Source organism: Girardinichthys multiradiatus, chromosome 13, assembly GCF_021462225.1.
Source record: "Girardinichthys multiradiatus isolate DD_20200921_A chromosome 13, DD_fGirMul_XY1, whole genome shotgun sequence".
NCBI lineage: Eukaryota > Metazoa > Chordata > Actinopteri > Cyprinodontiformes > Goodeidae > Girardinichthys > Girardinichthys multiradiatus.
The window spans coordinates 36,476,726-36,491,673 of record NC_061806.1 but is presented as its reverse complement, the minus strand read 5'-3'; the positions used below and the strand labels follow the sequence as shown (position 1 = coordinate 36,491,673).

The 14,948-nt window shown below is 38.3% G+C and overlaps 1 protein-coding gene across 2 annotated transcripts in view; it reads right to left on the bottom strand.

The window, feature by feature from the left end:
* Positions 1 to 14,948, bottom strand: part of akap9 (A kinase (PRKA) anchor protein 9) — an 86,973-nt gene that overhangs the window by 20,493 nt on the left and 51,532 nt on the right. For both annotated transcript variants that reach the window (XM_047383692.1, XM_047383693.1), the window contains exons 24-36: positions 14,800 to 14,917; positions 13,600 to 13,638; positions 11,858 to 12,090; positions 10,745 to 10,864; positions 8,372 to 8,392; positions 6,569 to 6,745; positions 6,011 to 6,115; positions 5,277 to 5,429; positions 4,388 to 4,474; positions 2,522 to 3,505; positions 1,315 to 1,449; positions 1,187 to 1,231; positions 959 to 1,099 (exon numbers count right to left, since the gene is read on the bottom strand). In XM_047383692.1, coding sequence (XP_047239648.1) covers positions 959 to 1,099; positions 1,187 to 1,231; positions 1,315 to 1,449; positions 2,522 to 3,505; positions 4,388 to 4,474; positions 5,277 to 5,429; positions 6,011 to 6,115; positions 6,569 to 6,745; positions 8,372 to 8,392; positions 10,745 to 10,864; positions 11,858 to 12,090; positions 13,600 to 13,638; positions 14,800 to 14,917 — 2,358 coding nt within the window. The remainder of the gene's footprint in view (positions 1 to 958; positions 1,100 to 1,186; positions 1,232 to 1,314; positions 1,450 to 2,521; positions 3,506 to 4,387; positions 4,475 to 5,276; positions 5,430 to 6,010; positions 6,116 to 6,568; positions 6,746 to 8,371; positions 8,393 to 10,744; positions 10,865 to 11,857; positions 12,091 to 13,599; positions 13,639 to 14,799; positions 14,918 to 14,948) is intronic.

Genomic DNA, 14,948 nt, shown 5'->3' with positions numbered 1-14,948 from the left:
TCAGCTTTGTTTTACAATCTACACCACAGGACAGGATTGTTACTAAATATTATTTATTTAAAGGACAATTTGTTATCTTTGAAACCTTAATTTAGTTTTTTGGAAATAAACAAAATGCATCTAAACTATTTGTGGTTTCAAAAACGCTTTTTCATTTCAAAATGCTGATTTAAATTTGTGTATGGGGGGCCAAAGGGTCATTTCTCATTTTTGTATTAATACCTCCATCTATTGTCCTCAGTAATTCAAAAACAAAAAAAAATACTAGTGGCAGGTACTGAGCTTGTGATGTGGCAAATAAAAAATAAAAAAAGGAATTTAATTAGAAATCAAGGTAAATAAAATAATCTCTTTTTAGAAATTCAGGGTTTCATCTTTTAGAAAACGGAATAAAGAGAATGTTTTCAGCAATTATCCAATCCTGAAAACTGAAAACAAGCATATTAAGCAGAAACCATAGGCATTAAAGTGCTAATAAACAAAAATAAGGTTCCATACACAATGTGAGAGATTTAAATCACACACAGGATTTTCTAATAATGATAAAATAATGTTGAAGCACTTGAATGAACTTTATTCTAAAATAACCAAGGCCTATATTTTTATTTTACACAATGACTACATCTCATTTATAAAGAGCAGACAGCGTCTACTTCATTTATACAATGAAAGGTGTTCATCAGAGTTACTCGGCAATTATGAAGTTAATGTGTGAGTTCTGCAGCTGCTTTTAAGTTATTATTGTTATCATAAACCGTCTGCTTTAATCAATCAGCCTCCAGATGCACACAGGAAACGTTCCTGATCTCAGCGAACACTAGGCATGAAGATGAATCTTCAGCATTATAATTTCTCAAATCCTAACTTTTTTATTCTAAAATTTCTCAGAATTTCACCTAAAAGAAGTGTACTTTTGCAGTGTGAGATTTCTGCAGATTTTGCATGACCTCCTGTTTACCTGCAGCAGCTCCTGCAGTTTATCCAAACTCTCCCTGCAGCTGCTCAGCTCCTCCTTGGCAGAAGCCGCCTCAGTCTGAGCCTCAATCAGTCTCCCTTCAAGCTCAGACATCTTCGTCTCTTCCTCAGCACTTGTTGACATCTGCAGTTGAAAACATCTTAAATATAAAATTTCACGCTTCCTTTTAAGACAAATATAATCTGTGAGGGATAAAGTTGGTTCCCTTACTGTTTGAAGTTGGTCCTGGAGTCTCTCCACGGTCACAGTTTTTTCCTGGGAATAAAGGTTCAGGTTTGTCACTCTAAAAACCACCGATAGTATGAAAGCTGCTGAATTAAACATGTAGCACCACATACATGGAGTTCCTGTTTGAGTCTGCTGCAGCTCTCCTGGAAGCTCTGCAGATGCTCTTTGGTGACGGAGGCCTCCTCTCTGACCTCCTGCAGCTCTTGAAGAAGCTCTGACACGTCCTGCTGCTCAGCAGAGGAGGCCTGATAAGGAGGTCACATTTATCAGAGATGAACAAGTCAATTCAGGCTGAGACTTAATCACAGTGACCACAATGAAGTTTTATTGGTTAAATATAAATATTAGATCTGGAAAGAAGCTCAGCTATTTTTCGCTGTTTTTGAGGCATCTGGATAAACTTAAATCAGGTCTATTTCAAATTCTCTAACACTTTTTAAATGTGGACTGGATCATCCAACACTGTATACTGATATTTGAAGCACAGTATTTGATCCGTGATACCTTTACTCTGCTCATTAAAAATAAAATAAAATGCTTTGAAATCACAGATTCAATGTAAATTACACTGAGTGTATATTTATCTGAGGATTCGGTCAGTAACTCAAAAACTGTAACAATCAATACAATTGGACGAAAACAGATAAATGATGAAGCCAATCAAAAGAAATGACCTGTTTTAAATGTAAAATCAATCTAAAAATCTCTTTCTTTGTCAGAAATTCAAATTTTGATCTTTTAAGTTGATCCAACAAGGAGCTCAAACTAAACGTTTTTTCCACACATTTATTATTTCTTTTTTAAAGTATTTTTGTTCTATCAGAATACTTTCAGTTATTCCAAACTTAATGAATATGTTTTTCTTCTTTTCTCTAATTACAAGTTTAAATTTGTCACTGGTATAAATAAACACCGTATAATTAATCTGCACCATTGATCACTTTTTTCTTTAAACTCGCTATAATGGCGCTACAAATCCCTGCCAAAGTAATTTTGTGGACTGGACAAAATGTAATAAGGAGCTGGGTTGTTGCATTTTTTATGTAGCACAAGTACAATACAGAAGAAAAAGCCAATCTATGTGTTAAAAAATATTTTTTTCTTACATTTCCAGTCAGTTTTTGTACATATCTTTGTCAGCGCCCTTCAAAAAACCAACAGTAGTTTGCACATGTTTATCTTTGTCAGAAAATATGAATTTTGAAGGTTAATGATGAAAAGGGATTTCCTTACACTGTTGTAGCACTGACATTATTGTAAATCCATATATTTGGAGATCACAGGACACGTCAGGGTGGTGTAATTTATGATTCTCACCTCCACAGACGGTGCTGTTCTTTGGTGCGACCCGGCCTTCATCTGACTGAGGAGATCCATGAGCACAGCCAGCCTCCTCTCATACTCTAGCACCTCCTCCTCGGAGCTGGAAAGCAGCTGCTTCTGGAGTTCCTGGTCTTTCTGCATCCCACTCAGTCCAGCCTCCAGGTCCCGAAGCTTCTGTGTGAGATGTACCACCTTCCCTCTAGGCGCCTGTTTGGTCTGACTCATACTGCTGAAATCCATTTGTGGGATACCAAAGTCACCAAACTCATGCACTGCTGATGCAGGGTGTTTCTGCAGCTCCTGCTGTTGTTTTGAACTTTCAGACCTCATCTGCTGCTGCTGCTGGAAGGCTTCCAGTGTAGCCTGGCTAACCAGAGCTTCAGCCACTTTCTCCCTCAGATTTTCCTCCAGAGTGGACACCTTCAGTAGACAGCGATTCATCTCAGAGTCCTTCTCATCGACCAAGTCCTCAAGCTCCTGGATTCGGAGCCCTAACTCCTCCAGTCTGGATGCAGCACTCTGCTCTAAAGCCTGAACTTCAGCCTGCAGAACCACAAGACCCGCAGTTTTTTCCCTTAGAGCTTCTTCAAGCTCACTTTCTGCGCTGTCCAGATTTTCAGTTTCAGCTAAGGCTTCTGCACTCTGCTTCAAGCGCAGGTACGTCTCCAGATGTTTACCATGCTCCGCTTTCAGCGCGTCCAGCTCTTTGGTGGCTACGTCCATCTTTTGCTTCATTTTGTCGTACTCCTCTTTGGTTGGTCCCCATGCGCTGCTCTCCAGCTCTCCTTTAGCGTCCTCCTCCTCTTCTGCGGGCTGTTTTTGCTCAATATTGGCCAGTTCCTGTTGCAGTTTCTCTATTACTGCATTCAGCTGGTCCAGCTCTTCTTCTTTATCCTTCTTTAGGCGGTCTTGCTCACTCCGCAGACACTCTACCTGGGACTCCAGCTCTTTAATCTGCTCCTCCCTTGCATCAATTGCCTGAAGGAACAAGAAACACAGATTAATATCACATGACAGTATTAGACTTCATGAGACCATGGCTGTCCCACGATGCGATTAAACCTCTGAGTCACTGCTCTACTTTGAAACATTTTTTCATTTAAAAATCTTTACAGATGCACCGAACAGGATATTGATCTCCAACCTGTGGTTGATGACCTCCAGATACAGATTTTAGAACTAGCCTTTCTGCTGAGAGCAGTCTTAAAAAAATTATATTAGGATCAGAGGCAATTTTCCACATGTGTAAAATGTTGTTTCTGTTTAATATTTTACAGGAAATGTCCACATTCTGAATATTGCTTTAGTGAACTACTGTTTATTGTGCTGCAGTGTGTCCCTTATTTAATAGTAAAATAGTTGACAGCCCTACTTTGACTTCATTTTTAAATACCTCATTGATACCAAAATTAGCCAACTTACAATCGTTTTCCATCTGTAACAACCTCTACACTAAAGAGTGTTAGTAGAACAACTTTCTAGAAACTGAATTGGATTCCTAGCAGCTGGTCACCGATCAGGGCCGATCAGGGTTAAAATGGACGATCCCTGCCACTAGCCAGTTTCTCAGTGCATCTATAAAAAATGTTCAAATCAGTTAACACACTAAGGACTCAGAGGTTTAATAAACCACCTCACATGAGCAAACCACCTCAAGACACAAGATGATGTTATGGATCTGTTCACCAAAACAAAATAAGAAAAATGAAACCTTAAAAAAAAAAAAAAAAAAAAAGAGAGCCATGGGGAGCAAAATAAAATAAAACAGGAGCCAAGAAACACACACAGACGCATGTCTACGGAGCAATGAGCATACGAAAAAGGACTCTGGCTCTATTTTGTATGTGCATGTTGGGTTACCTTGTTGTCAGAGGCTGTTTCCATGTATTGAAGCTTAGAGATCTGTTCATTAAGAAGAGCTATTTCCTTGTCCCTCTCCTCCATCACCTTCAAGAGTCAGAGATTGTAATGCAATGGCTATTAATGAACACATCATGTTTATCCACTCAAAGTCTTTCTGCTGGAATACTGGACATTTGTAGCCTGAGAAAGTGGAAATGTCATTGCAATGAGCTTTGCAAAGCAAAAATAATTAAAGATATGCAAAATATAGTTAGAAGAGGAGGGAATATCCTGTGGAGAAAAGGTAATTTTTCACATTTGTCATCCCAAGTGACGATGCTGGTTTAAGTCACCAAGTTATTTCCATACAACAAAAATGGTTTTTTATTATTGCTAGGCAATGTTGGTCAAGACGTTAAATTTAAAAGGGTTAAAACAAACTTCTTATGTATTTTAATGTCTTTAGAGAGTAGTGGCATTTATCATATATTGAGAGGTGAAGTACTTGATCTTTAAAATAAATCCCTAAAATACAGTGTCTTGCAGAATTATTCATACCCCCTGAACTTTTACACATTTTGTCCCGTTATTTGGGACTGGGGCAAAGGTTAATCTTCCTGTAGGACAACAGATCTACAATAACAGCCAGAGGTGCAATAGAAGCGTTTAGATCAATGCATATTTATGTGTTAGACTGAGAAAAAGTGTACAGTCTCAAACTTGATAATCATGCACTACTTTGTGTTTGTCCATCACATAAAATCCCAACAAAATACACTGAAGGTCACGGTCATAATGTGACAAAACAGGAAATAGTTGAAGGGGTTTAAATACTTATGTAAGACACTGTAAATATTTTTTTAGGTTTTATCTCCCCTTGATAAATTAATGTAAGGAGTGTGCTTACCTGAAGCATACTGTCCCTCGTTTCTACGAATTGCTGCTGGCTGCTGATCTCCTTTCTCTGGATCTCCAGCTGCATGTGAAGCTGCTGCACCTCCTCGCTCTTATTCTCCAGCTCCTCCCTGAACTGCTCCAGCTGCTCCTCCAAGTTACAGATCTACGGCGAGAGATGAAACAGAAAGAGAGCGTTAGAAAACACATCAAAAGACTGTGGAGAATGTGGATTTCCTTATCGGTCCCAGTCCTCGCACCTGACTGTGACAACATTTCATCCATAGTGTGGTTAAACAAGTGGATACAAGAAAAAGTGTCAGAACTATAAATAATGTAAAACTAGCTTCAGCAGATGAACAGTGTTTAAAAGGCCAAGTCAATTTTCTAGAGTCAAATAATCTGGGTTCTCAGTTGTGTTTCTACTAATTTGTTTCAAATATAAATACAAAATGTGACGATGAATTTATGGCCACATCCTCAATGGGCAGGCTTTGAAGATGGAGAAAAAGATAGACTGATGAATGGATGGATGAGCAGGTGGAAAGGTGGATGGATGGACGGACGGATAAATGGTTGTTTGGATGTCATGAGGATCAAAATATGTTGAACTTCTATTGAAACTACATCCAAAAACAAAGAACTTTTCACTAGAAGACACTTAACACATGTGATTAGTTGCTCCCCTGGATTTAAATTGACTCAGGAAGACATTTAATAAATCTGATACAAAGTTTTCTTTCTTACCTCTTTCTCTTTCCTCTCCAGAGCTTCTCTCTCCGTCTGCAGCTGAGCCTCCAATGTGGAGTGTCTCGTCTCAGTGATGGATGCATGCTGCTTCTTTTGTTCAACCTGCGACACACATGAAAGAAACTATGTGGCTCAGCGGTTTTCTTAAAGTGTGCATGGAAATGCATCAAAGAAGAATCTCTTGCAACAATCTAACTGATCTGCAGGAACTCAAGATACAATTGTAAGCAGTTTGCAGCAAAATCCAACTAATTAATCTTCTGTGCTGCTGTATGGTCCACTCCCCACAGCCATCTATAAACACTGGGGGGCAATCTTCTAGCCTATAACTCAGCGACAGCAGCCTGTCAGGGCAGCAGAAGTAGACCCACCCACACATTGTTCTAACTCTCAATTATTCCAGCTCTCCTCCTGTTTCTCCTCTAACTGTCACCTCATTTACATGCTCCCCCCCCCACACACACACACACACACACACTCTGCCATGCTCCACCGCTAACATTCAGACTCTCAGATGCTGCCTCCAACCTTAATCTCCGTTTTCCCCCTCCTAACCTTCTCCAGGGACTCAGCGCTGGCCAGCAGGGCCTGCTCCAGCTCGCGGATGCGGCCCTCCAGCTTTTCAATCTCTTCGTCGCGCTCTCCCAACTCACGACGCAGCTGCTCGGAGCCGAGCAGCAGCTCACTGCACCAATCTGCCTTCTCCTTCAGCTGGGTGTTTAGCTGCTCCACCTGGTAAGAAGGTGAGAGAGAGGGAGTGAGACGATAAAACAGAGGAGGAGAATTGTTTGACGAGATTTACTCTCACATCCAACTCGCTACAGCATAGCTGATGCATGTGCAGTTAGCAGGAAGGTCAGCTGATCCACCTGAGAAAGGAGACGGTGGGGGTTGGTGTGAGAAAACGTGCAAGGACAGAGGCAGGGATAGAGACTTCAAACCACAGAGAAGTTAACAAACCAGGAGCAACTGAGGGAGAAATTATCCACCTGTGAAAGCAAAGAAGATCAATATAGAGGAGGAGATGTTGACAGATGGTAGGGGATGACGAGGATGACCTTACAAATATATAGGAATATTTTTTTAATGATACCTAACATAGTATTTGGTTGATTTAAACCTGATCTTATTTGATCTAGTCGTTATAACTGACTGACTTTTATAATATGCGTATTTCTGTGTTATCTATGCAGCGATATTTATTAAAATATATGGTGACGGGATTTTACATACATGCATGTTTAATCTAAAACTTTGTTTATTTAGCTCTTTCTTTGTGTGTCTACATTTTTTCAGTGTTTTCATACGGGACCCAGAAAGTATTTTCTCTTTTCATTGATATACCGTTCATCTAACTATAAAAACGTTCAGGTAGAGCAGAATAACAACCTTAGTTGTCTGTGATTATCTGTTTTAGTGATTATATATTTAGGCAACAATGCTTCTGTGAGTTAGATTACTAATAGTGACCTTAAATGGCCTTTACAATTATTGATTATTTCTTCACGGCCTATTTTTATTGAATATGTTTCCAATTCTCCATTTGGGGCCTCTCAACTCTTCTGCAGGACAGATTATGACCCCTGATCAAACCAAATAACTGAATGACCTCTGCTCATTTAACCACATTTTCTCACTCAGACTATGAGCAGATTGCAGAAAATTACTTTTAATCATCAAAGCAGGTGCAAACCTCCATAACGCAGGTATGAAATGATGCACGGATGATACAAAGTAGTACAAACGAGACTGTTCCATGTTGTACTTAAACAATGTTTAATAAAAGTCCACAGCTACAACAGTATGAACTGTGAAAAGGGTGAAATCAGCCCAATTATCTCACACAGGTTAATGAACAAGGATGCAAATATATGTTTAAATACTGCTTTTTTCCAATTGATTTGCTTTTTTCACAGTCCAAGGACTAAGGAAAGTGAGAAGTTTCTATCTTCTAAGACTGCTTCTTTTATTTGTTGGGAGACAAATAAAATGTAGTCAAAGAAAAAGGAAAACATTGACAGCTTCCTCATTTATGCATAGAGACAACAGTGTAAAACTGTGAAGTCTACAGATGGCTCCTGAGTAACTTAACTTTTACCCAAGTTGTACAAAGTTGCACAAAGTGGATAACAACCGAAAAAAATTAATGTATAATAGGCAAATATTTTGGCCTTTTTTGTGTGTTTAAGGGGGTAAATATTTTGCAGGACAAGAGGGTGAAGAGGAGCGATCTTTCTTACTCTTAAAGCTAAGGTAGACAAAACAGGAAGGAGGGGAAACAATGGAAGTAAGGAAGCTGGATCACTACAAATGCACTAAATGTTTGCAGAGGAGATCAGATGCAGCTAAAAGCAGTACCTTTAGGATTACTCCATCCACCTGCAAAACCCACAGGAGAAAGGAAGCAGAGGCAGAATGGACCACAGGATGGAGAGTTTAAGGGCATGAGGGAAGCAGAGGAAGAAAAAGCACTTAGTGATGGAAAATGCTACAGAAATCTGTAGATTACAAACACTGTGAAACGGAAAATTCTTATATTTAATATTTAACTCTGAGACTAAAGCAGTGGTAAAAAACTAGAATATTAAAAAGACTAAATAAAAATCAGTCAACACAAATCAAAGCTGCAACAGCACATTAATCTAAATCTGAGGGAAATAAACAGCCTGTCGGTCTTTGCAGATGGTTCAGGACAAACACTAAAAGATGGTGAAAAAAAAGCCAGAACCTTCAAAAAAAAATTCACGATAAACGACGAAGTAATAAGAAAAGGAATTAGATCAGATTTTTAGTTTTCGAAATGCAGATTACATTTGCTTTTGACATTAGAGTAGAAAATTAGTTGGATGCAACTGCTTTTCTTCACTAGAAACAAAGAAGGAGTTAAACTTCACCTGCAAATCAGACTGCAGAGTGCAATAATTTAATCTTTTAGGGTGAGGACATAATTAATGACTCAACGCTTTTTCTCCTCACTTTCAGATACTATTCGTCTGTCGTAGGCCAAAAGTTACTAAATTAGTCATTAAATACACGAGAAATACAATAAAAAAAAATGGAAATACATACCTTTTTTAAAAAAAATCACTTTACATATATATTTACTTAAACATATATTGTTAAATGGGTCAATATTTAAATGTGAAAACAATTCTTTAAAATGTTAAAATTTCCATTTTATTTTAAAAGCATATACATTTATTCAAATGTATTTATTTATTTTATGTAATTATTTCATAGCCCTATTATGCAACACATTGTGAATTCAAGTCTTATCCATCAGAGTCAGTGGGCGGGGCTAATATAGACATTCACAAGGTGATTGGTGTGCAGTTTAGATACTGTGAAGGTGAACTAATCGGATGCTAGGGTCCGCAGAAGCCTTAATGACAATTAAAATTATATTAATTAGGAAGTATGACATAACAGTTTATGCTAATGCAGGGGTTCCCAAACATTTCAGCCTGTGACCCCCAAAATAACAACACCAGAGACTGGCGACCCACGAAAAATACAAATAAGTATTCACTCTTTATTTATTTAATACACAAATATAGTTTTATAATTTAAGGGTATGTTTAATTGTTTAATGATGTATTAAATAAATAAATAAATAAATGGTACAATAAAATTATTTAGCAAGACATTTAATGGTACATTTCTCCAGTTCATTCCCTCCATACACCTCAGAGGTCACATCGCAGTGATTCTGAAAATCCCCACCCCCCCCCCCCCCCCCCCCCCCCCCCGGGGGATCTTGACCCCCACTTTGTGAACCCCTGGGCTAATGTATGTTTCAATCACCTTATTGGTTCTAAAATACTACTTAATGCCTTTTAAACTCTGCAAATTCTATTTTGAAGTTCGATTAAAGAAATAGGCCCAAACTGTGGCTTCACACAGACTGTAAGTGCCTTTGAAATTATAGACATAACACTCACTAACCGCTGGTTTAGGGTATATTTTTCATTTCTAGAACCTGGCTCCAAGGACAAAACAAAAAACAAGTCACATTGTCCTGAAAAAGATCAGACAAGTGAAAATTGGAAAAGAAAAGCAACCAAAGTCTATAGAATGCCTTTCTGAAAACAGTGAAAACAGTAAAACCTCAATATTCCTTTGGGCTCTGAGATGCCTACAAAAAACAGCACTGATCCCTAATAAATTCCTGAATACAAAATCCAGCCTGTTAAGAAAATAAACACTCCCTTCTGTTCACCACCAAGCTGCTACCGTTGCCTCTCTACTGCTGGTAGCATAATACACTTTAATGTGGTTTTTAGCTTTTTAAGATAAAAGCTTAATCTGCTGAGATTACGCAAAAAGCTAAAGATGGCTAAATGCAACAAAACAGCAAAGCTGAAAATGACAAATGGAATTACAGAGCGGGGTCACAATCTTCTATAACCTTTTATCGTTTATATACAAATATCCATGCTTCGATGCATAAAAATAATATAAATGAAAAACGATATCACCTTGGCTAAGTTTGAGATCATCTTGTATTTGATTAAATTAAACCAGCCATTACACAACTTAGAAACTACAAGCGCACAAAAGAACAAACTATCTCTCCATCTCCTGCCAAGAGCTCCCACTATTTGGTGTCGTTTTTAGGCCACCACTCCTATTGTTTTGCTGTCAGACTACACTGCAGCCACCACTAAGAAAGATCAGTATCTCTCCTAGATCCCAGACTCTGGCAGAGAAAGCGAGCTGTTCTCCTGTTACCTCTTTGTTTCTTTGCTCAGAACCAATCTGAAGCTTCTGCGGGTTCTTCAGCTGCTGTTCCAGTTTCTGGATCTCCTGCTGGAAAAAGTCTCTCTCGTGTTCTCGATCCACAGCTTGCTCCTGAACACCAGAAGCAACAAAAAAGCAGTAGATACAAGAATGAGGAAACCATTTTGTAGCAAACAAAAGAGCTGAATAATTGTGATGTCGGCTTAGTTCAACACAATCCAGAAGCGTCGAGCTAAAGAAATGTCCTGATTGTAACATGATTCCTTAAATTGTCTGGACCAATGACAGAAAGTCTTTATTTAGTACTGTACTATACATCCAACTAAAAAGATGACTAACTGCGCCATTAATACTTTAACTAGAAATTGAAATGTGCAAACGTGCTGGAGGTTTCTTCTTGTTACAGGAGAGTTTTGCCTTGAGGCGACGCCTGTTGTCAATTGCTGCTATAAAATGAATTGAATTCAACTTTTGCATAACTTAATACATGTCTATTTTCATACATGAGGTATGAAGGAGACCTACTGTTGTCTTAAACGGCATTAAAACAATACATAATATCACTTCATACTTTCAGCTTCGTGCTCGGCTGTTACGCTTGCTTGTTTCTTTTTTTTTTGTATACATTCCTCAATTTCAGTCATGGAAATGATTATAACAATCATGAGCTACAAGGACAAAGACAAAAGGTGAAGTTGTGTAGGTGTGTAGCTGTTTTGGGTTAATAAAACTATTCCTGGGAAATAATTTTCAGAGCTATTTTTGCCTGCTGTGGAGGAATGATCCTGTTTGGTCAGTTTAGTTGGCCCGATCAAGGACCTGCCATTGTTTTCAATAAGGTTTGTTAAAATTTTTATTTCTAAGGAAGTATTTTATTTTAGGTAAAAATGGCCACCTACTGGGAAGCATGTGTTGTATAGATCAAAGTGAAGGTCTAAATACATTTTCTACAGACCTTTATTGCAAACCAGCTCTGGAACTGGAAAATCTTTTAAAAACAAGGAACTAAAATATAAGCTTCAACTCTACTGTAAAATAATGGAACAAAATAATTATTTTCAGATGGATCTGACTCTAATCGAGGCACTTTTCCATGTCGCTTACGTCAAGAAACTTCTTGTTCTTCTCCAGCTGTTTCTCCAGGGCCTGAATCTGCTGTTGAAGGTCTCCAGTCTCTGTCTTCTGAGAGTGCTCCAGCTCAATCACTCTGTTCACCTGCTCCTCCAGCTCATCCTCCAGTTGCTTCACCTGCTTTAGGAGATCCGTGTTCTCCTTCTCAGCTTGCCGCTGAACCTCCACCTTCTCTTTCATTAGCTTCTCAGTTTCCTCTAGCAGGTCTGCACAACATTGTGGAAGAGGATGGAAAGTCCCTTATTAATACCAGGTGGCTAGTTTGTTACTGAGACATTCTTGTTTGATTTTGACACAGAGATTAAGATCTGAGATGGAACTGAGGAGTCTGAAGCTTGGTGACATTTAATCAGATATAATCCAACTTTTGCTTTTTGAAATTATCCACTTCCGTCTGATCTAACACTTTTCTAAATACTGATCTTTTCTTCACTATGATCTGAATAAATGGCAAATCAGACTCTTCCAACATCTCAACCAAGTTCCCAACAAAAAACCCAGTTACCAATCGTTAATCCCCCCATCATTTCCAGCATCTCTTTGCCCATTGCTGCCACCAGTCAAAATTTCACACTGGATCAAACCCCACAGGATTAGTGCAGAAGTGACAGGGTGACAGAGTGCAAATGACAGGTCAGACACACACAGTTTATGCATTGCAATATCCATGCCTACTAAGCTTTTACAGGCAGGGGAGAGTTCCTCCTAAACAACCAATCATTTCAGTCAGAGAAATTCTGCAAACACAGCATGAATACTTACAAAACTATAGCTGACAACAGGTACTTATAAGGTACTTCGCAAAATTATTCATACCCCTTTAACTTTTTTCACATTTTGTCACATTGCAACTGCAAACTTAATTTATTTTATTGGGAATTTAGGTGACAGATTAGGGCTGCAAAATATTTGGAAAACATAAAATTGCGATATTATCTTGATTGTTATTAACACACATTTTCCTCACTACTCACTTTCTCCATTACTTCAGATTTACCATCTTGGGCGCTAAGATCTATACCAAGCGTGGGCATAAAAGGCAATAAAACTCTATCCCACTACCAAATATACTATTGGCAAGCAGACCCTAGATGCATTGCACGTTAAATAAATGAACTGATCAAATATTGCTTCCAAGAAGTCCTTTGTAATTAAGATACTGCACACATTTAAAATGATGACAGCTATGATTGGATATATTGTGCAGTCCTTTGACAGACCAGCACAATAACTGCATAATAAGAGTTTAGCATGCATTTTTATTATTTAATATTTTAGTTAGGGGTATCAGAGTAAAGGGGGTTGAATAACAATGTATTTTAGTGTTTTATTCCTAAATTGTTTTGAAAACCATAAACAAATTTGCTTAAAACTACATAAAAGCTTCATATTGTAATATGACTAAATGTGGAAAAGCTATGGTGTTATGGATAATTCTGCAAAGCAATGTACAAATGCCTGGAGATCGGTTTTATCATGCTAAAATGGGTGCCAACACTGACTCCGGGACATTAAACAGGACAAAGATCCGTCAAAACAAAAAGCTGCAGCAGAGGTTAGTGATTGTTCTGAGTATGTTGAGCCAATAAGCAAGCAAGGTTCAAGCTGTGTCGGTGAGTTGCTGGATCAGGGTTAGAGAGATACACCATCAGTCAGCCAGACAATTTATGAGGACATACAGAGACATGACTGAGCCATGCTCAAAGTGGACACACCTGCTTCAGGTGCTGCAACCATTGCAGCTTCAACTAGGCCTACAGGAGGATGAGAAAGCACACAAGAATTTAACATGCTCTTGTTTCTTTTGGCATGAACAGGAAAACTATAATATATAGAATGGGAAAGGTGAAGGAGGGAAGGCAGTTTTCTTTCTATATCCTATAAACTGCAGAAAAAAAAGTGATGTGAGGGGAAAAATATTAAAGAAGCCTGTGTTTTTAATTTTAAATGAAGAATACTTACCATTTATGAGAAAATATAAGGAAGTACAGTAATACCCTTTATATATTAGCATATATATATGTTGGATCATATATCAGAACGTCATAGTAATTCCTCTATATATATATATCTATATATATAAACTAAGAATGACGTTCTAATATATGATCCAAGAAACTAGAGTAAAGGTAAATTCTGGAAGAGCAAACTGTTCCAGAAAAGGAAAAGGATGGTTGCACTTGAAACTAACACTAACTCCGGGTGAATGATTCACAGCCTTAGACTATAATTCAACAAACAATATACATTACTGTAAGTAACCAACTCCTGATCTTGTCCTAAAGCTGAGTAAACAAATATCCCTTTCCTCAAACTCCCTATTGCATATTTTTGTGGAGAAACCTTGTATACAAAGCGCGTCCACACTCATACTCACAGGTGTTAAGCTTCAGGTGTTGACAGATACACAGATGTTTTATATTGGGCTGCACCTCTCACTAAGTACATTTTACATTCATAAATACCGTGTGCTATTTTGTAAAAAAAAAAAAAAACAGCTGCAGGTGTATAAGCAAGCAGGGTGTAATCTTTTATTCTCTTCATCCTTCTTTCTCTCCTCCACTCTTTCCTTCTTTTCTCCCCTTTTTCCCTTTTGCCCCATCTCTCTCTTTTTCAAGCTTCTGTTTTCCTTCTCATTTCAGTCCCCGTGTCCGTAACAATTGAAATATTCCCAAAACGTTTATAATAAAGTTGATTTTATAAATATCAAGCAGAGCTTTAAAGTATTAACTGTGATGCTCCGCCTGTGAAAATAAATCTGTTGGCTAATTTCTTGGCACTCCGACAACAATTCTGAGCGATACTCTGCCGGACAGGAAACGGTAAAAAAAAAAAAAAACAAATATCCCTGAAGGCAAAAAAGCACAAACTTCCTCATTGATTTTTCCCCCCTCTTCCCTTGAGGTGATACGTACAAAGCTCACGTGGCCCCGCCTCTTCCCTCATGGCCTCCTGTTGCCGTGACACCAGCTCACGCTCCTCGAGCATCTGAAGCCGTTCCTGCTCCAACTCGTGCAGCCGGCTTCCTGTTACCTGAGTGGAAAATTTAAAATCGAGAGATGAG